At 45.9% G+C, this 23,338-nt stretch overlaps 1 protein-coding gene across 1 annotated transcript in view; it reads right to left on the bottom strand.

The window, feature by feature from the left end:
* The window catches only part of CSMD2 (CUB and Sushi multiple domains 2), a gene marked incomplete at both ends in the record, with an annotated part of 226,948 nt that overhangs the window by 137,243 nt on the left and 66,367 nt on the right, over positions 1-23,338 (bottom strand). Inside the window, one exon of the mRNA XM_079545965.1 lies at positions 1,465-1,577. Within this exon, the coding sequence (XP_079402091.1) occupies positions 1,465-1,577 (113 nt within the window). The remainder of the gene's footprint in view (positions 1-1,464; positions 1,578-23,338) is intronic.

The raw sequence follows: 23,338 nt of genomic DNA, 5'->3' as shown, positions 1-23,338 counted from the left end.
GGATTAGCAAGAGCTGAAATGGAACATACTAAGATGGAGTTCTGCTAAATCTAAGTATCAATGTTAAACAAGTTGGAAGGGAAATGATTTTCTTATAGATTATCAGCAAAGCCAGGTACATCTGAGAGGAAACAGAGTGTTAATAAAGGATGAACACATCTTTGGAAAACCAGCAACAAATCAGATTAATCCTAACCCTCTCCTCCTTCCTTCTCTTGGACAACCCTGAGGTTTGCTTCTGTCTCTACTGCTAAACAACCACATTTTAGCTGCTCCACTTTATAAGGCAATACATGTCCTATTTTGTATCTACTTACTTATTTATCTCCATTAAAATATTTATGTTCAAACCAAGTTCTGTTTCTCTGAAAGGGTTATGCAGAGTTTTCTGAAGCTGTACTGGCACTTGGGTGCTCTGTCAGCACAGATTCCACTGCCTGCCAAAATCCTGCCCTCGTGCCCTGAGCTGCTTTGTTGCTGCACTGTTTGTTCGTTGTTTTTAAGGTATGGATCTTTCCTAACAGGTGGAAAGACCCTCACAAACTCCAGACCATCCAGCAGGAGACTGAAGAATGGCTATCAGGCTCCTCCTGCCACTGGATGGAGGTCCTGCTTCAGTGGTGTTCCAAGGGCATGTTTTTAGCTTCACCTTTTAAACACTCAATACACAAAAGCACAGCTCATTATATCTAACAAAAGAGTTTCCAAGGAGCGTGCTAGATTAGAACCCCCCTGACATTCATCTAATCAGAGGGAATTATAACATTAATCTCTACTTTTCTATTTAAAGAAAAAGGATGATTCAGACAGGTGTTTCAATAGAAAGCAGCAATCATGGCTGCAAAAGAAACGCTGTATCAAGAGCCATCAGCTGCATGGTCGTTTGTGTTATACAGAACAAGAAACCAAAAGGTTTTTAATTATAATTCAAAATAAATTTATACATCAGAGGAACACCAGGAAAGTTAAGAAACAACGGTGGTTCATAATGCAAGGCTCTTGCTGAGGCCATGACTACATTGCTAAGGCCAAACAAACAAGGAACGGAAAGGGCAGGATTACAGATTTATGAAAGGAAACTCATCTCCCTTTCACTGTGCTCCTGTCAGTCAGTGCTACAGCACTTCGTCCTCCCCAAGTCCCATTCCTTCCTTCTGAGGAAAGCTGTTGTCTCTGGAAGTTGGACATAAGCTGGTCAGCCTTTCCAGCTCCTTCCCTGTTCCAGTTTCTCCCACCCTGCCCCTGCCCTTGGAGCTGATCCTCCCTCTGGGACCCTTCAGGATGCACTGAACGGTGGCATCCCGTGGCATAGAGTGCAAAGCAATTTGCCAGTAACTCTCAGGCATTCCTATTTCCAACAGCAGCCCTCCATACAACACCACCTGGCAAACCAGGTGGAAAAATCAAGGTTAAAAACACCAAAGAATCAAGTGGAATTTGTCTGGATGTGCTGCGAGTGCTCACCTTGGTACTGGGCGCTGAACCCCTTCTGCCTGTGGTTGCCATCAGATGTGAAGTGAAGCCTCAGCCAATTTTTACTGCTGATAACTGGGGCAGGCAGATTCATCCCAGTGAACCTGCAAGAAACCAACCAAGAACATCCAAGCGTTATTTTGACTGTGAGTTATAGCAAAAACCAAACGTCCTTGCACAGCCGATCCTCCTTGGTGAATATGAGAGATGTGTCTGGTTAACAACGCTCAAAGAAAAAACAAATGTTTATTTTAGCTGAGCAAAAGGCAAGAACAATCTTCTTTCATTGGAAATTGCCAGCAAGAAGCGATGATTTATGATCTACCCCAACCTGGAGGAAAGATTACAGCCATCAAATGTGAGGTGCAACGCTCCACAGCCCATTAGCAACTGCTCTCTCCATACCATCTTATACTTCCTTAACAACAACAAAAAAGCAGTATTATGCTGTTTGCGTTATTAAACACAGCCATATTTCTTGGCAGAGGTGTCACATGCCAAGCCTCAGTCTGGAACAGTGTTTACCTAAGTCACAGCACCTTTGAATTGAGGTGTATAATGGGAGCATTAAGCACGGTGAGGGAATAACGCTACCATGACAAAAGCTATTATGGAATCCTATTATTGTTAACTAAAACCCATTTAATTTTTTAATCATAGACTGTCACTGACTTACAAATTATTGGTACTTTGCTATCTATGCTTTTTTAGATGAAGGTAGAAGTACACCGTATATCTCTTTGATTCAAAAGGATGCTTTAGATTTCATAACTTTCCATTTTCAACAGTGGAACCGACAGCCAGAAAGCATTTCCAAAGTCCTACACCCAACTAACACCTGCAGAGGTCACAACTCTTCCCTTTTCCCAAGGCAAACAGCAGGGAATTGGGATGACACCTGGCAGATCTGCAAGGTGCTCCTGCTCCACTTGCTAATGAAGCAGCAGAGATGATGATGCAGCATAGCTAATGCACCTCTGCCACCTACAGTACAGGCTTCAAACCTCCAGCATCCCGTGGGGCGAAGCCGACTTCTGCACAACTCAGAACCACCACTGAACACATTCTGCACGCTGCACGTCGGTTTGACATCGCTCCTGAATGTTTCACTGTTGACAATTTCATGTCAATTCTGCAGACCCTTTTGAAATACAAACTCCAATTTCACCTCAAACCTTTTTGAATGACTAAGTTCAAACACACGTCTTTGGGGCTGAGATCAGACACGGGGCATCTAAAAGCAATTCCAGGAAAGTCGCTGTGGCTGTTTGTTATGACAACGTGTTTAAACTTCACACTCTTTTCCCCAAAGACTCTTTTATGATTTATACTGAATTAAAAGTCAAACTTTTCACACAGAATCTTTAGGTGCGCAGAGCCAAACTCTGCCTTCAGAACTGTGTAGAGCTGAATAATTCAATTACCTGATCCAAGAACTGCAGAACAGTAAAATTAACCTGGCTGCACGCAGCAGCTTCACCTTCCTCTTCCCCATCTCTCTCTTTTTAATGTGTACTTTGGAGAAGTGGATGCAGCTGACTCATCATTTACACACAAACTGACCTGTAGGTACATCAACAGTTCACTGTTAACTCCCAAGAATCCCACGTAGCTGAAGTGAAAAGCTAGACATCTGTCAGCCGAGTGAATTTACACTTGGAACACTGATTCGAAAAATTAATGGATAGCACTCCTTGCCACCTGTGCAACAGCATAAAAAATTACTGAAGGCAAAAGCAGAACAACAGTCATAACCAGAGAGCTTTGCCCTGCTATAGAGAACTACAGAAGATTTGGGGTGAGGGGCAAAGTCTCCCCAAATCTCTGCACGGAAATCCATCAGCATCATGTGGCATTTGCTTAAGACCCTGACAGCTCTTTGAAAGGCCTAAATCAGCCACAAAAGCATTATCAGGTCTTCATTTCCAACACGCTGCTGCTCAAGCTCCCAGCACACACACACTGTATTCTCCAGGGCTCCGGTCCAGCAGACTCCCTTTTATCTTCCCACCCCTTTATTTCTGCAGTGAAGCAGTGCATTGTTAACATCAGTTACAGGATTCAGATTCCCAGGACAGCCATCTCAGCAGCTCCTCCTTCGCGTTCAGCTCCCAAAGGCAGCTCCTTCTGGCCCTACAAGTGATGAAGAGGAGCACTGGACAGCTGCCTTGCTTGGGCTTACCCAGTGAAGGCTGGTGATGCATACTGTGCGTATGGTGGAGACCCCACAGTGCTGCAGGTGGGAGCATGCTGCAAGTGTGAGCTCCAGCCCCAGAGCAGCAGCTTCTGCTTCGCTCCACACAGACAGCATTGATCCACTGCCACGGCAGCGGCCAAACGCATCCCCATCACCCACCATCCTTCAGCTGCTGCCTCTGAGCAGCAGATGGACACCTGCAGAGTGAAGGTTGCAATACCCAGGCCTTGCACTCTGCTCAGCGCCAGGCTGAAATGTTCTCGTGGATAAGAAACCAAATGGTTACGCTGTGCATGTAACAGAAAACATCCCGCTCACCTGCAGTTAACTACCACTTTTTTTCATTACGAGGCTCCCACAGGTTTAAAATAATCACTGGAAAGCATTAATGGTTAATTGATAATGGAATATTTAATTACAGGTAAACACAGTTGAACTGAAGCAGCTGCATGGTCTCTGAATGCAAATGCCCTGGCTGCTGTTGCTGAATTCCAGCCGGTGTGGGGAGGATGCTCAGCACAGAACCTGCAGAGCCCCCCGAGCCCCCTGCACCCCCAAGCACTGCAAACACCGGGAGCACACCCTGCACTGCCAGAGCAGCAGCTGCAAACAGGGCAGCACACAAAGGCACTGTGAGTGCTCACAGAGGTGCTGCTTGCACGAGGTCGGAGCACACAGCGTTCGTACCTCCAATTTCTCAAGGTCTTATTTTTTGTGTTATAAACCCAGCGCTGCTTTGTTCCCCTCCCCTCCTTTCCTGCTGCCATCAACCAGGAGTTATGAATCACTTGACTCAATATGCAGCTTCCTGAATGTGACAGCATGTTAACTGGAACTCTAAGGCCCTGGAATGACTAACCAGAAATGTAAGAATTAGGGGTGGGTTTTTTTTTGGTTGGTTGGTTGGTTTTTTTTGGAAGTAAAATCAATACCCATTACTCACTGATAGGAATTCAGTACCCATCCTACATGAAATATCTCTGCAAATCCAGGAGGCTCTGAACACAGTTGTTGTAATCTCAGCTCTCCTCTGAAGCAGCAGGAACAGCTCTGCCCTGGGATCCCATTGGGTCCATTTGGGACCATTTGTGGTGGATGGAGGTCAGCGAGCAGTTGGCTTCCGCTTAGCAGTTTGCTCCAACTGCAGGGCAGGAGATGGCCCCCCCCAGCAGATATTTATGAGTGCATTAGTCTTGCTGAAATATCTGCAGATACACACACTTCCACTCTTCCCCATCCTCTACTTCATTGGGCAGTTCCTGATCCCCATCTCCAAAGCCCCACTTGCAGGTTTGGATGGGCTGTGAAAAATGCACTTCTCAAGCAACAGCTTTTGAGTTTTACCAATTCCTTCCCAAATAGCTTCCAATATTTTTAATCTAAGCACTAAGCATTTTTTTCTTAAGTGAAATTGAAGCCTCCCAGTTAGACGCAGCTCCTGTAATGCTCCGTTATTCCGTAATACAGAAAGGTTAATGGTATCAAAACTCTTCTTTTGAGCAAAAGCTGTGAAGTGTGGTTTTCTTAACTGCACTATTTTCTCTATTTCTTCTTTCACTCCTGTATTTCACGTTGGATTCAAGCATTAAATATTTATACCGCTCATTCAACCATTCCTCCCTTGGTGCAATTAGTATTATTGTACATGGCTGGCAATGATTAATCTGCATTCAGGCACCATTATCTATTTACAATCCCAATTCCTGCTTTAATTTTGTTCCACATGGAGAGAAAAAGCAAGAAAAAGAAAAATCAATAAAACGTCAGAAAGCGAAGCAGAAGCTCTAGAATGGAGGAAGGAGATATTTGCAGGCAGAAGATCCATCTTAACCACCCTGCAAGATGATGAGCATTGAGTTTGACCACAGTGTTTCCCTTAAGAACCCAAAGATGACGGGTAACTCATGGCGTGGATGTCACACAGATTTACTGTAGGAGAGCACAGAGCCAAAGGTCACAACTGGAGTTAAGAACTCCCCTTGAAGCCCCATTATGTCAAGTGCAGCAGTGGGAGGTAATGAATTTAATGTCAACTTGAAGGCACGAGGGCTACCGTGACACTCAAAGCATTGCATTGCCAACAACCTTGTATCTTGAGAATAAAAACTTCTACAGCCCTTATTTTAAAGCTCCTTAGGGTCTGCCAGGGCACTGAGGATCCCTGATCTGCATGTACCCATGTACAGGTGCCTGGAAGGAGCAGCAGTATGGCTGGAGAGCCATTTTTCCTTTCAGTACAACCAGGGGACACTGCTGGAGCTGTGTGCAATTATTCCCTTCACCCGTACTTCTAACTTTGCATCCAAGCCTCTGCTCAAATTATCATGAGAGCTGAATTAAGTACCATCAATTTAGAGCATCTTATTTAGCATGTCAGGTCTCTTAAACAAAGTACACTTAAGCACCTTTACACCTCATTTTTTGGTGACGAGAGACATCCCAGCACAATGGACTTTTATATGGAAAATGAATAATTAGATTAAGTTATTGTTCCTCACTAAATGCTGCTGGGGATGGAAGGAACACAGCTGCATCTCAATGACAGCACTCTGCTGATGAGGAGTTCGCCTCTGATTCTCAGTCCCTGGATTCAGCTCTGTGCTGAACTCCTCTCCCCATGACCAGGTCGTGCAGTCTGACCTCAGATGCTCTGCCACTGCCTCCTCCCAGTGGAGCTGCACTCATCTTCCACACCAGGATTCAGCTCTGGCTCCAAGAGCACTGCACTGCTCCCACTGCCTTCCAGCAGCCGTGCTGCCTGCCCACGCTGCTCCTGGGACTGCAACCCAATGAATTCATCACTCCTTTCCTCTTTTCTCCCTCTTTTTTGTTTTTCTTTTTTTTTCTCTCTTTTTTTTTTTTCTTTTTGCATTCCATCAAAAGATGAAAGCATTTCCGTGCGGCAGCAAAACTTCAGTCATCGGCATTGACTTTAATTACTGCCTGCTCCCAGATAAATTTGCTGGCTAAAAACAAATCGATACTTTTTTTGCAGGAGCCTTTACACCAAAGTCCTTAATTCCTCATTTTTTAAGTGACATTTCCCCAGCTCATCCTTAAAAGAGCAGAAACCAAAGCCCTGGCTGATCCAAGGTGACGTGGCTCCACTGCAGACAACAGAGCCAAGCAAATTCACACCAGGCTCAGGACACGACAGCCTCATTTCTCTGCTGTTTTCCTTAACCTACGAAATGTTTCAGAATTATCGCAGTCTCATTAGTCTGAATTCTCTTGGATCTTTATTCTGGATTAATGATGGGCACTTCATGAAAGAATTCAGTCTGTACGCATTGCTGAGACTGTCACGATGGAGCAATCCAACAGACACGATGGTCTCTAGGGAATTCTTATTAAGCTGAGCAGTGCTTACCCACACACCCACCTACTGCTCCTAATTGGGTTCTTACATTTACATAGGCAGTACTGCATACATATATACACACACATGCATACGTAAGTAGGCGTTAGATACACACAAGCACGTGGCTTATCTTGCAGGTACACAGTTTTCAAGGCATTAATCAAATGGAGATGTGCATTTTTGGGATAAAATTCACTTCCAGTTGAAGGCACAATTTGACATGCCGCTTACAGCAGCAAGGAGCAAAATGCAGGTGGTGCATAAAGGTAACTGCAAGGTGCTCCATCTGGCCACGAGCACGAAGTCTCAGTGCTCACCATACTGCAGCTAAAGCCACGTTACAGCCAACAGGGAGAACGTGGGGAACGTGGGGACCTTTGGGAGCCCATTCCCCCAAAGCAAAGGGCCCTTAGTGCAGCCATAAACTGATCTGAGAGAATGGAAGCCAAATGCAGAACCAGAGCGTGGCTTTTTGGCTCAGAGCAGGACTGCAAGGACACGGCACTGAGCAGGAGCTGCTGCTGGAGCTGCACTGTTCTGCGGAGCACCTCCCACCATCCTGCACAGAAACGGCGCTGGGCTGCCGTCACACCAACAGATAGGTAACAAACGTGATTATATTTATTCTATTCAGGAGACAACAAACACTAATTCAACACAACAGCAGAACAGCTAATGCAATCGAAGCTTACTAATGCCGCGCTGCAAATCCCCCAAAGAAATCTGCTACAGCTTTATTACAATTTCCTATAAACCCTTTCTGCCTTATTATCAGTGTTACAGAGATTGTTTTTCTCCGTGCAGGCAGAGTTAGATGAGTTGATAGCAAGAGACACTATGTTTATTACTTGATAAATAGCAGCCATTTCCATCACTGCGTGCACAGATACTCTCACGTCTCTGTCAGGCTAACAGTGCTCTTAAGTTCCATTCAGTGTGGACTCCGCATTGACAGATGAGGCTGGAAAGCCACGGGCTGTGTTGGCACAACAGTCAGCCCACAGAATTCTGGTGGCTGAGCCCAAGAAACCAAATGAAGCTCACATCTCAGCCCGCCCATTTCCAGCCAAGGTTGCTCCATCTGGGAGCTGCTGCTCTACCAGGTCGAGGCAACTGCATTTCTAAATTCCCAGAGCTCGCCGAGCTGATGCTGCCTTCCAAAGCCACGTTAAAAATGGAAGATGCCAAGCTTCAGTTACAAGCAGAGTCAGAGCCGGAGCCCCTCCATGCCTGGCCTAGACTGGAGCTGCCATCTGGTTTCAGGTTCTGTAGTTTCTACAGAGGCTCCTCTACAACACAACAGTCACAGAAACTTGCAGAAAACACAATTTGCAATCTGGAGCTCAGAGAGCTGACAGCTCAGTGAAAACGTGAGAATTACAGCAGTCATGGCTGTAGGAATTACGACAAAATGCAAAGCAGCCTCGGGATGAAGAAAGTCATCACAAATTGCAAGTTCTCCGAGGCAGAGAGCATTTAGCACTGCAGGATCTGAATGTGACTGGAGTTTTCTATATAGCACTGCAACTCAGTGCTGATAATAAATAATGACACAAACACACCACATGCAGAAAATCCATCTTCACAGGCACGGTGCTGCCATGGCCCTGTAAAGCAGTGGGGAGCTGATGGGCTGTGCAGCCCAGGGAGATACAGGGCTGGTCCAGCAGCTCCAGCCATCACCAAGTGATGAGTGGTACCTTGCTCCAGGCTGAGGGCAGCCCCACATCCTGCTGCCCTCCTGCTAAGCCAGAGGCAGCTGAAGTTTGCATTCATTCCTGTGCTATTTTGACCATTTTTAAGCGCACGTGACCTCAGAATGATGGCAGTGCCCTCCCAGCCAAGGGACAGCCAATAGATTGGTTGTACTGTGTTCAGCTCCTACAGCCATGAAAACGTGCTGCTGTCCTAAAAAGCATCTCCCAAAAGGAGCAGGGACCACCACAGCTGTACCCCTGGGTATGCACACAGAGGGGACACTTCTGAATCTCTCAGCAGACAGAAGAGTTCTGAGCTATCACGGTCAAGACTGTTTACTAGGGAACTTCCAACTGCAGCACAGTGACAGTGAGACTAGAATTTCTGTTAAAAAGGGCTTAGTGGAACCATCTGCTTATTTACTCTAGATATTAATTTAGCATGAAGCCCAAAACTGAAGAAAAGCTGCAAAGTGGCTTCAAGCCAAATCCACAGAAGCCACTTTGTCCCTAAATTCCAGCCTCAGCACTGCTCTACATTCCTTAAACCTTCATGTATCTCTACACAGAGAGCATCAAGAAGCTGCTGAGCCGTGGCAGTGCTCTCAGCAGTTCCCAGCACTAAGCATCACCAGCCAGCTCCACATGCCAGCAGCTGGAGACCCAATGCCAAAGCAGGGAATCCTGCTGGAAGTCCAACCCCAGAATCTCTTTTGCAACAGCATCTAGACCTGAGATACAATTCCACCGAATAAAGAATCCCAGGAGTACTCCCATCAGCTTCAGCTGATGACACTGGGTATTTGTGTTGCACACACCAAGACCAGAAGGTGTGGAAGAACATCCTCAGCCTCCTCCAAAGCACTGCACAATACATTTTTCCCTTGAATGTTTCCACTGCCTTATAAATCACAACATGGAATGGGATGGAATGGCTTCTTGCAGTTCTTGTAGAAGCCTCCCTAAAGATTCATAAAGCTAAAATACACATCCTTTATACTAAAACTTTTTTAAAAGAGAGATCAAATATTATTAAAGCCTTGAGTGAGAGCTATAAACATCAAGGAAACCCAGCACGAAGTCAAACATTGGGTCAAAGAGAAGCAGAGTGGAGGAGAAACAGAGACAGACAGGGATTGTTTCCAGCAGCCAACATGTTTACCTTATTAATTCCTGATGCTCCTATCTTGTGATCAAGGCCTTTGGGATAGGGCAGAAGTTAAATAAAAGCTAGGCACCGTTCCCAGAAAACCAACCTGGGAGCACTCATCTTCCACTGATGGCGCGTCAGGAGATCTCAGGGTTTTACAGGTCATTCAAGAATGGCCTTTGGTGACAAGGTGACACAACCCAGCACAGCTCGGGTCCCCAGGGCCCCAGCTGCTGCTCTTTCTTCATGTGCAATCTACTTAGAGAAGTCATGATGTGTCCGGGATAAGAGCTTCTCCTGAACAGCCCCATACACACACACCGACCTCTTTGTCCTCAGCTACCTCCCGTATCCGAGATAAAACACACACAACATTTCTGCCCCAAATTCGTTCCAGGTGCAGGACTGATCAGGGCTGGGAGAACAGCCGCAGTGCTCAGGCACGGCTAATAAATAAACAGCAACCAAAGAAATTATCTGTGGGATCACCGGGAGGAGCTTTTATGAGGGAGCGAAGATTTGGTAATGATGATGTTGAAGAAGAGGTTGTTTGTACAGAGTGGTCCCCGTGGTAATTTCTGCAGTGACTACAAAAGTATAATATATAGGATTATTGCAGGGAAATCTCTCATAATGAAGCAGATTCTTAACTTGGTTTGACATTGTCATTTTACACTCCGCTATTTAACATGAGACCTGCACAGCAATAAATACTTATTTTGCCAGGATATCAAAGCCCTGTGAGAGGAGCAGTATAGCAGTTACAGCAATGAATTGTTAAGCCAGATTCTCATTCTTGCACTGAGTACTTCATTGTCCTTGTTGCCTCTTTAGAAAGAAGAAGAGTTACCTGCTTAAATCACTCCGGAAGGTTTGATATTGCATTCACTGATAAGCTGATGCTTGAGCCTTATTGTAATCTGGCAGCAGAGACAAGGAAGCATCTTCAGCAGCACCCAGCCAGCAAAGCTATGGAAAAAATAAGGCTTGTTTCCCCCCTGTGCTCACCTCAAAGCTTTCCATCCCAAGTCATCGTTAATGGCTTCAGCTCTTCCTGGCACAGGGCAGATTCTGAAGAGGTGCTTGTGAGATGATGTATATTTACTTAGCAAGCAATAATTGGAGCAGAAGAGCATAAAACAAGCCTCTTCCTGTCCTTTTTGGTGAATTATTTAAAAAATCCATTTTCAAGGGGCTAGTGTAACAAAACAGTTTGCTGTTGAGAGAACTCCATGCTTTTGATCCCAATAAATAAATCACTGTTTGTGAGGACCAGGCGGTGCATTCTCCACAGAGAAAGGACTCCTGTGTCTGTCTCACAGTGCTGCACATCCCATAGCTGAGCGGGAGCTTCTCATTCTGTCTGTGAAAGCCTAACATCATTTAACTTCTACGTGCCACTGTTCTTCCATCTCTTCAGCCAGCAACACAATTAACCAGGTTAATCAGGTTATTGGTGCTGCTCGCTGCCTCCTCCTTCAGGAGCCCAGGTCTCAGTGCCTGATGCACTGCAGCCCTTGTGTGACCTTAGAAAGAAAGGGCTGAAAAGCCAAGGAGCTGCTTTGTCCTTAGAGACCCTCTGTTAAGGATCCCACTGCTCATCGCTTCTCTGCTCTCTGGGGCCTTTGTGCTCAGCCTTCACATGCAATGTGCACCTGAAGGAAGAACAAACGTCTCATCCTTACTATATTCTTTCCAAAGACGTCGTGGTATCATCTTCAACAAGAGGATGCAGGGTGTAGGTATTACTGCTGTAACATTAATCACACCGCAGTAATCAAAGGCATGAGCAGGTTTTGAAGACAAAAGGTCTTGATGGACTTTGAGAAACACCTGCCACTAAGCTGGTGGTACCCTTTTATCATGCAAACCATAGCGCCAAAAAACAATCTCAGCCCTTTTAATTTGATGTCTGCAAAAGCCATCGGAAATGTTAAATTGGCCGCGATTAAGAAAACATTGCAAAATTATCATTAAAATCTCCATAACGCAAACAATTCCTGTTATAATCCAGACAGTCCCTCAGGACAGACCCCGTGGCTATGGGCCATGGAACTGTGGTGGCACAACCTGTTATGGCCCCAAACAACGAGTGAAAGAGGACAGGAACGAGCCAAGGTCACAAAAACGGATTGCACAAGCAATGCATTTCAGAAGCCATGTAATGTATAGAATATATGGTACAGCTGTGCTGCCTTGTGAAAAGCACTGTGCTATTACAAAACACTTTGCTCAGCCAAATGTTCGGAGGCCTCAGGGCTTAGGCTTGGTGAAAGATGTGTGCACACAAAGGAAGAGGTATGTTCAACACCTTAACACATCACACCTCACCAAGGAAACTCCATCCGGGTGCAGCTGACCCATTTTATAACTGCTGTACTGCTGTTAAATCTCCAACCATCCCATTGGGAATGGGTTTTTATGGCCACCCTCGCTTTGCTCCCTGAGAGGGCTCTGCTAGCAGGAGAAGGCACGGGTGGCAGTGAGTGGGTGCATGGAACAAAGATCTGCTGATGGCGTGACACACTCAGTCTGTTCTGTTGACAAACATCACCAAAACACAAACCCCAAACCACAGTGGGCACGAGAGGGAGGCGAGCTCATTATCAAGCAGAAACAGGCAGCACGTGAAATCCAAACACAACTGCTATCAGGAAATGTTCCCGAGATCAGTCCTCCTTGAACCTTTGTTATCTCACCCAACAGCATCTTATGTGGGGATTCACAGCGCTTCAGCTCAGCAGCATTTACATCCAGCATATGGAGTAATTCCTTGTCAGTTCTGCCATGTCCACCCGCTCCCTTACAAGATGGCTCTGCAGTCAGCCCTTCATTTTTCCCCACATATAACACATGAGAGCTGCACTTTGTGCTGTGCTCCAGGTCACACACAGAATGGGGTGACACGGCTGGAGCAGAGCTGTGCCTAGGGCCCAACCAACCATCAGCCCCACACTGCAGAGCATCGCCTCACAGCAGCTCTGTTATGGACAGAAGGACTGGGATGGTCACAAAAACAACCTTGAGAACCTGGTAAGGTGATGTCTTGGGCAACACAGAATGCAGCAGAGTAATATGGCAGCTCCCCAGGAGTTACCATGGCATTTAATCTGGGTACTGACCAAAAACATGTGTTACAGGGAGCTGAGCTCCAGCAGTGGTGCATAACTCTGGTCGGGCACCCATCCCATCAGAGCAGGGATGCAGAGATCAGAAGCAGAGCCCTGCATCCCAGGCACATGCCAGGCACATGTCCCTAACCAAGCTTTCAGCCCAGAGCCCATTCATTCTCTAGGCAACCTCATGCAGTTACTCTTCAATAGTATTTCTTTCTTCCATGTCATAAAAAACTTAATATTGCAATTACTTCATTTAATACCACGTAATGGCTGAACGAGCTTGTCAGCTACCTGCAAGAGAGAAAAGGCAAAGTATGGTATAATTGCATTAAAGTGGAAAACATGAGTAACTACTCATATTAAAAAGGACCAGAAATAAAAAGGCAACATGGTGTGAATTATAGAGAAAATAAATACTTTATGACATGCAGCTGAATTTCTGGCACGGTTCGTCAGCATCTGGAAAACCATTCGGAGCATGAGGGACCACTGTGCTCCCAGTGACCTCACCTTGCAGAGTCAGGATAACAACAGGGAAAGAAGAAAGAGGGGGAAAAGGCAGAAGCACATAGCTACAGATATGGAAAGGGAGTAAACTGGGCTCATATACAGCCTCAGGTGAAGGACATGGTGGTGATGCACTGGAACAGGTTGCTCAAGGAGGCTGTGGATGCCCCATCCCTGCAGGCATTCAAGGCCAGGCTGGATGAGGCTCTGGGCAGCCTGGGCTGCTGGTTGGAGACCCTGCACACAGCAGGGGGTTGGAACTGGATGAGCACTGTGCTCCTGTGCAACCCAGGCTGTTCTATGATTCTATGGTTTTGCTAAAAGGACCCATGTGTACACCTCAGCTAAAGAGAGAGCTATTCTGATTAAAATCAAACCCTCAACCTTCGCTTTATGCAACTCAGACTACCTGCACCTCTTGCAAATGCAAAACATTCACCAAAACACCAGACTGTGAAAGGGAATGCATTACTTCTATTAACCCGGTGGCTTTTATTCACCACGTTGAGTCCTTTTTGTGCAATCACAAATCAGACAAAGAAAGGCTGCAGGAGAGGAGGCTTTTAAAAGTATCTTTAGATTTACACTGTATAATTACAAGAAGCGACAAAGACGGCAGCGCTGAACCTTTTACTTTCTCCTGCTCTGCTATAAATGCAAGCGCTCAGACATTACACAACTTCGCCTCTCTCCACATCACACTCACACAGATCCTCCACGCCTTACCATGTCTGATCTTTTCTAGCAAACTCAGAAACGTCAACATTCATTTACCTTATAATTAACATCATTATGAGCGGTGACATTTTTCTCATCTTTCTGGGTTGTTTTGGGTTTTTTTTGTGCCTTCACAGCTTCTGTCAAGGGGCTGCTTCCACTTCACTTTTTTAAAGAAATAGTAAAAAAAAAAAAAACCAAAACCAAAAAATCTGTTCTGTCAAACTGACAGCTAAGAGATGGTGAAAAGATGGGTGCTGATGAGGGAGGAGCTCCCAGCAAGGAGCTCTGATGTGCTGTGGCCACAGGTGGGAAGCCAAGGGTTCAACACTCATTAACTAACAGCACAGAGGTAAGGTCTTGCATGAGTGAGACACTTTGGTGGCCAAAGCCACTGAGGGTTTTGTCACTGCTGCCTTCATTTTTTAATGAAATGTCAAATACTAAAGGAACATTATTATGTATTACATACAAGCCTTATAGATTCTGCTTCTCGCTGGGAATCTGAACAGGTCCACAACACAGATTTTCTTCTGGCAGGACTGATGGCAATGTCTCTTCTTCATAATTAGGTGTCTGCAGCCTCGGATGCATTTCTAACTACTGCACTGCCTAGATAACACCACCAAGCAGGTATTTTGAATAGTCAGAGGACTTGCTTGGATTCAGTCAGGGAAGTGGATGAAAAACTACTGACAATTCCAGGATGCCTTTATGTGTACATAAAACAAACCTCTACCCCAACCGTTCGCAGCCCACTGGCTGATCTGAAATCCATCACTCCACAAAGGGACAACACGTTGAATATTCAGCACTGACATGAAGGGTTCGTTTCCTACATTTTCCATAAATTCATTGGGAAATGTCAGCACAAGGAGATAAGGACAGCAATGTTCCTGCCTTAGAGGTGCTGGTGATTACGGGCTGAAGTGGCGCAGCCAAAGGGAGAAGCAGCTTGGAGCAAGGCACAAAGTGGTTTTACAAGGAACTCATTTTGGATGCCAGCTGGATTCATGTGCTGAATGCAAATACTAAAACTGAGCAAAGTAAAGCTGAAATATTCCTTTTTGATGAGCAGATTGGACTGCTCATCAGAGCAGGTCAGACATGGACCTACATGTCAATACAAGCATGACAATTGGACTATGAAGATAAGGAATATAATATTATTTGAAGGCTTAAAGCATATTCTTGCAAAGTAGGTGGGAATTTTAAGCTAGCAGAAACAGTATTCACAACTTTAGTGATCCCCAAAGGAATTCTGCCTTGCATCTCAACTGCTGACCAGCCAACCACTGCTAAGACACAGCCAAAGCACCAGGGGGTGATCCACAAGAACAAAGTGCAAAGGCAACTCCGACATTTTACCCAGGATGAAATTACCTTTTGTTTTCAGAGTGCTCCAATTAAGCCTTTCAAAGTGCTTGCTTCCCCCCAGGCTCGGTGCCCCATCTGTGCCCCCCTCCCCTCAGGCTGTGACCCCCAACCCGTGCAGCACAGAGGATGGCAATGACAGACTGCTGGGAGCACAGCCATGAGGAAGCTGCCACATCCCAGAGCCCAGAAGGAGACTCATCCTGCAGGAAGAAGTCAGGTTGCTATGAGAGATAGGGCAGAGCTTTTCAGGAAACACTGTCCAATGAAAATAAAGACTGGAAGCGTCTTACGGCACGGAATATCTCATCCATTCTGTGCTTGAATCTCCCTTTGCAAAACACACAGCAAGCAATGAGCTTGCAATGTACCTCACCATGTTATCAGGAAGAGAGTGTCATTTTCAAGTTATAGCTCCCTATAAACTCATATCAGATAGCTCTTTTTCTGCTTTATTGTGATGTTCCTGACTCGTGTACGGCAGTGGTGGAAGGGGAGCAGCATCCTTGCAGCCATTCCTCGCTGCAGCCTCTCCAGAGCACAAAGTGTTCTCCTTAGCATAGGGGCAGTGTAGAGCAGGAAAGACATGGCATCACCTCCACACTGAGCCCTGCTGCAGTGCTCTGCCATGGGAGGGACCCCCTCTCCAGCTCTGACCCATGTTCATTCCAACATTCTGAACCCAGGATTTATGTGACCACAGCTGGCCTATTGTGATGAATTATGGAGGTAATTCAGGGACATGAGCAAACATTCTACTGAGTGCAGATTAATGGCCTCAATTCAAAGCAAATTTTATAAATGACCCAAACCAAGTGGGACTCATGCTGTCTCGTGTGCATTTTAACACAATGCACTCCTGAAGTCAATTTTACTGAATATCGTCAATTGCACATTTAAATGAAATTCCTGGGGAAGATCTGGAAAGAACACAGATAAATGAGGCTAAATAAACCAAATCAGGGAAGGAGCAAAAGAGTTTTATTTTGTAGCTCCTGAACTCTGGGAATTGGGGAATCTGGAAAGTCTCTCAGGTTGAATTATTGAGATAATAAAGCACCTGCTGAAGAGACCTCTAAATGCTGTAATAGAATTATTTCATTGCCCCAGAATAATCACAAATGCGGATTCTCTTTTGAGACCAAAGGAAACAACAGAAGGGAAAGCAGATAGATAAGTGGAATGCAAATCAGTCTGCTCGCAGTAAGCCACAAAGCTCTGACATGAAAGGAGCGAGACCTATGGCACTGCAAACAGGTCCCAGTTTTATTTACTTGTGTGGGGTCACCTGCAAACAAGGGAGAATAAACACAAAAAGGAACAGGGAAGCACTAAAGCACCCCCATAGTCAAGTATTCTGCCTAGGCTTGATTGTAATAACATCTGAACTGGAACTGGGGGTTTACCACAAGCTTCTACGTAACCCATGACATCATCTGACCCCAAGCCTGGCATAATTACATCACCATTAAGTCATCTGACCCTTGCTCTGACATCATTAAGCAACACAGCTATTACAAAAAGCCCTATTTGCTGCAAGAGAATCATGCAACAAAAAAAGTCATCGGTGAGACAGGGATGCTCCCTGCTCCCCATTCGCTGCCTTTCAGAAGGACATGTTCCACAGAAGCAGCATCTGCTCCATAATTTAATACTCACACAGCCTGCTCCGTATGAATGTTTAACACCACCAGGAGCCTCAGTAAGCCATCCCACACCTACAATGAACGGTCAACATTTCAATGTGCTTTGTTTCTAGGCCTGTTCTTAGTCATAAGAACTCTGAGAGGTGCAGGAAAGCTTCCAGATCCCCAGGAACAACCGATGTAACCTTTTGAAAACAAGTAAACAAAACGGGAAATTTCTTACGTTCCCACACAAACCTGCAGAACCTTGTTACATTTTCATTTACTGAAATGTAATTAATGAAGGCTTTTACGCCCTCAGAACCTTTCAAATTAATGAAAAGTCCACCCAAATAAATTAGACATGTAGCCCAAGAGCTGCAGGTTTAAATTATAGTAGTTATCCTGACAGGAACCAAGAAACAGCTGTCACATACAATTATTTTTAGGGCTGCTACTAAACCGTCCTCACATTATGAGCTGCCACCTCCCAGCAGCGAGCAGCAGCTTCCCATTTTATCATGACAAAAAATGAGAGGCATCCACTTGTCTCCTTGGGTAGGGCGCACATTGCTGGGTCTGCAACGCCAGGCAGCAAGCGCTGCATCATTTTGCTGCCACCATGACGTCACCTCCGCCATGACGTCACCTCAGCCATGACGTCATCACAACCCACAGCCAATAGGGCTGCAGGAAGCAGACAGGGCTCCGTGAGTCACAAAGGCACAAGGCCTGCCGCCATGCTGGGGCAGTGAGCGGAGCCATGGCCCGGCCGCCCCGCCGCCTGGTGTTCTACTTGTCCATCACCAAGAAGAAGAGCACGAACAGCGTGAAGCCTGCTGCTGGCATGGTGAGCTCTGAGAGATGGAGAACCATGCCTGGGGTGCAGCAAAAGAAGGCTGAAGGCAGGGTGAGGAAGCGTGAAATGGAGTATGGAAATGTAGAGAATGCGCCAGATTCTCTACAGGGAGTGAGACCAACGCAGAGAAAAAGGCCACTTCCTGCCTTCTTCCTATTCATGGAAGAGCATCGTCCCTGCCTTCAGAGACTGAATCCACACTGGACGGCAGCAAAAACGGCCATCAGGTTAGGGGAATTATGGCACAGTCAGCCAGAAGGGGTCAAAGAGATGTACAAGCAGCAGGCTGCAAGGCTGAGGGGGCAAAAATAAAAGAGAAGAGCATAGGTTGGGGCAGGAGCCAGGAACAGCCAGGAAAGGAGCTTTCTGCAGGAAAAAATGAGCAGAAATTTGGAAATAAAGTCTGCAATGGCCCACGTTGCTGATAAGGCCACGACCTGCTGCAATTCCACCTCATTGCTCCTGCGGCTGCAGCTCCTTGCAAACTTCCAGTGCTGTTCATCATAAGCCTCAGTAAAAATAACTGCAAACTCTAGATAACCACAGCTTTTTTTGGACAGGGCAATAATTCAGAGTTAATATAGCTGGCTCCATAGTGATGGCAAAGGGAGGGTTTGTGCAGCCTAGAGATGGATGTTTCCTGCTTATCCACAGTGAAAACAGCAATGAGTCTCCTCTGCCTTCTCTCTTCTTTAAGCAACTCTGTTCCGTGTTCTTTCCTTTGGCTCAACCAAAGAGATGCCTAAACTCGATCCAAAGACCACATCCACTACACAAAGGCTGACAGCCCATCCTATTTAGCAGCTAATGCAAGATAACCTCTTGCCCAAGCAATGCTTGCTGGTTATCTGGCTTGTAATGGCATCTTTGCAAAGGCTGCACTTCGGAAAGGAGGTCAATTGCTTTCCAGCATCCGAAGCCTTTGCTTGCTGTCTCAGCTCCAGCATTCTGCCAGCCTGTCTTGTCCACAAGCACAGCCTCCCTGTCCCTCTTCTCCCCGACTACATATTTCTTTCTTTTCTTTTTTGGAAGAGAAAAAACAGCAGGAAAGGGGAGCAGGGAAAGCATTCCTTCTTAACTGCTGTCTTGTGTGTGAAGCTGCTGTTGTCTTTTGCCACATGCCACTTTTTTCTGAGTTAAAATTTCGTTCCAGGCTAGAATTTGATGGGACTTAGCCACTCTCCTCTCAGCTCCAGATAAAGTTTCAATGACAGTTTCCCAACCTAACACACTGCACACACACACACAATGAAAATGAGGCAGTCCGTGGAAGTGGAGCACCCCAAAATACTTCCACATGTCCCAAGCTGGAGCAAGCCTCAGCACAAAGCATCAAAGTTCTGCAGTCAGTGCTGTTCCCTCTCCCTCCCTGTGCACAAGGGAAGCACTTTACCTCAAAAAGTCACAAAGCCAACGAGGCTCCAAAGATGTCCTTGCTTCCTTATTCCATACTGCAGGTTTTCTTAGGGCATCAGCACCATCTGCTATAGCTCCTGGAGCTGAAGTCAGAGGTCAGCAGCTCTCACTGCTGAGAAACTCAAAACCCAGGACACAACTCCAGTGAGCTATCAGTGCAAAGACTGACATACTAAGTAAAAAATAATGCTGCGCTGTGACATGATAGCAGGGACAAGAAATATCACTTTAATGGTTCTCATGACTGCACGGCTGCTAACAGCTTGACAGGATCCATCAATTAAAATCTATTCCCAGCTGCACTAGCGATGGCCACACCAGACTGTGCAGCTATTTTTGGCACGTCACAAATATGAAGTGGTTAAAAAAGATACATCAAAAAGGCCCAAGATATCATCCATCCAATTATACTTTATGAGAAATCTTTGTCTTCCATTCCTCCACTTGGATACTTCTTAAACAAGAGGCACTCAGGTAAAACCATGATCTGGGAAGTTGGCACGCAGGTTCCACTCAATTTAGCACATCACAACCTGCTGGTGAGTAATGCCTCCAAACACCTGCAGTGCTGCCTCAAAACATACACTTCTTTGCAAACACACACTCTGCTGAACTCCCACGACGGCTCCTTCTATCAGCTGCAATGCCACCCGAGCAGCTGAAGGACACCTCTGCCTGCCAGCTCAGAGCATGCAAGGCAATTCCAGCTGCCTGCAGTGGGAGAGCAGTGCACGTGAGGGTGGCAGCATTTTTCCATCAGTATCCGTTTTCACACTACTGTCACACAGACTATAGATGGAAATAGATGTTAGAGCTGAGCGCTACCGGAGACAAATAACGTGTTTGGAGATGCCTTACAGTCGCAGCAAGGAAGCTACTATGATGTTTGAAGAGCCTGTGGATAACGGATGGATAAAGGGGGTAATGATTACTATGGCTATTAGAAGGGAAACTTATCTTGGAGGTCTGGGGTGGGTTCCTATTCCCTCTGCTTTGCAGAGCATAGCAAAAGCACACAACAAAACCTTCAACTGAAGCCTCTGGGTTTTTCGGTATCAGAACGATACAGGCTCACAGCAAGCCACTGCATGAAAGCTGTTTCATATACTTTTCATGTACTCAAAACTAATGATAATGACATTATAATGGATCTAGTAATATCATTTTTATAGAGCTTAATGCAGCCTGCGTTGTCACTGCTAAGGGAAAGATGAGTAAAAAATACCTTGTAAATTCTGCAGGAGAAGATTAGCTGGACTACATTGCCTCCAAGCCAGTTAAATGGATTCATCAGGAGAGCTGGCAGAGACAGAGCTTGCTCTGCCTCCCATCCTGACACAGGGGCTTCTAAGGGGCAGAGATTCAGAGTAGAAAAGCACAGCAAGAAGTATTCCATCTTTATCCAAAGCCTTCAGAAATCCACTTTGCTGTGCTCTGACTGGGGGCACAAACACACATCTGTCACCACAGCTGTCCATGTTGGATCACATCATGCACCTGGGTCAGGCTTCAGAGCCTGCGTAAGCACACACAGGCTCAACTTTTACATATCTCCCAACCTTTCAGAAAAGAAAAAGAAAGGAAACAGTGTCTGAGCACAGAAGCATGTGCCTGCCATCAGTAAAGTGACCCAGGTGCTGCTCTCATGCTGCTACTGACATCAGGAGAAGCATACTGCTGCAGATTATTGCCTCTCTCACTTGTTAAACGGGAACAACAGCACTTCATCCTGTCTCCTTCATTTAGCCTCCGCTCTCCTCACTGTAGCAATTTCTTTCCATATGTGAAAAAGGCGTAGTCCAAAAGCTCTCCTATTACAGCAACAGTAGGGGAAGTACTGGAATATTTCCGAATAGCAGATTTATTGAAGAGATGCTCCCTGCAGTAACGCCTCTGCATTGCTGCCTGCTGTGTGTAACACAGACACGAGGAGTGATGCTCACAGAGGTCACAGCTGCACTGGGTGCAACCCCCAGCCTGGCACTGCAGTTCTTCTGGCAGTTGCAGTGATGCATTTGTTGTGACTTCCAGACTAATACACCGCACAGCCTTGTAGGAAGAGCCCCGTTGTGAGTTAATTGAGATCTTACAACTTAAACACTCAGAGAAATCAGAACCTGGAAGTGTTCTTTGCTCATTAACTGGCTGGTAAAGAATCTCTCTGTTTTAAAGAATCAATAACTTGCTTTTATTCACAGCTTGATTTTAATGTGACAAAAAGGCACCAAGTTACTCAGACGCTACCAGCATTATCTGTGGTGAAGAGAGCAACAGCTTGCTTCTTTTAAGTCCATCTTGCAACAAAGCACAGATTGAGCATTACAGATCACTTCTCCATCTGCACAGATCTGAGAGGCAGCGCATCCTGCCACCCTTGTTAGCTCTGATTTACATCACAAATCGCTGCAGTAACAAACTCGTCCTCTGCGTGCCCCCTGCAACACCCAGCGCGGTGCAGCCCTGCTTCGAGGATGCTATAGCTAATATAGCTTAATTAAGTGCTCCTCTATTTCCCTCTCTGTCCAACAAGGTAACGCATTTAGCGCAGATAATGCCTGTTGACCTTGCACTCCTTGGTGAGAGGCATCTTCACTCAAATTGGAGTGAAGATAATGAACACGTCTTCAGCAGCGCACCACTCCCACTGAACTGCAAACCCATCTGTTTCTTTTATTTGATAATGGCTACCAACAAAAGCCAGGTGCTAAGTTATTAGAAGTGCAATTAGAGCGGCAGTTTGACAGACCCAATTTTGTTTTTCCCAGAATTTATCATTTAGATGGATAAAATAAATATCCGCTCGCGCTCTTTCCAACCTCACATGAAGGCATGACAGGTATGTTCAATCAGGCAGACAGATAGGCGAGGCTTGCAGTTCTCTTGGGGGTAATGCATAAAATAAAAGAGAATACGAGCAACATGCTTAAAATACTAATTCCTCTTCCAGTGGAAAAATAAAATTTTCATCAGACTACTATTCAGGAGACCACAACTGCTGGTTAAGGGAATGTTAAATATGCTCCATAAATCACCACCCTTGATGTGCCCAAGTACATTTTCCATCACATATTGCAAAATGCCTTCTCTGCTTCCAAGAAGAGCGGATGACAACGCAAGGTAGGCACAGAAATTTAAATAAATAATCAAATGGGAACCTGCACGTGGAGCTCCTGGATGTGGGTGAGATCACTCAATGACAGCTGGAAACTAAACACTGGCTGCCCTCTCCTAGCTGCCCATCACTGCCCATCAGTGCCCACTGCTTTGTTTCCATGATCTGCCCTACTGGCCACATCTTACAGCTGAGGATGTTAACTCTTTTTCTGGGTGCATGCATGGTAAATATCGCTACCATGCTATTACATGACAGGACAGGAGGTAACAGCCTTAAGTTGTGTCAGGGGAGGTTCAGGTTGGATATCATGAAGAATTTCTTCTCAGAAAGAGTGGTGATGTGGTGGCACAGCTGTCAGGGAGTGGTGGGTCACCGTTCCTGGGGGTATTCAGAACTGTGCAGATGTGGCACTGAGGGACGTGGTCAGTGGACATGATGGGGTGGGCTGGACTTGGTGATCCTAGTGGTCTTTTCTAACCTTAACGATCCTCTGTGCATGAAAAGAACACACAACCCACTCTGTCGTAGCAAGGCTTACATTTTGAAGAGGTAACATGTCTTAAGACCACCTCGTTCCTTTAGCAATCAATGAGGAGCTCGCCAATACTGAATGAAACACGACCCTGCAGCAAGCACAGCAAAGAGAAACCCAACATTAATCCTTCCTGACTCACACGCCAGTTTGCATCCCATCGCACTGAGGGCTCAGCACAGCCCCAGCACCCAGG

Source organism: Tetrao urogallus (genome assembly GCF_951394365.1).
Source record: "Tetrao urogallus genome assembly, chromosome: 23".
NCBI lineage: Eukaryota > Metazoa > Chordata > Aves > Galliformes > Phasianidae > Tetrao > Tetrao urogallus.
This window is presented reverse-complemented; position numbering and strand designations above follow the sequence as displayed.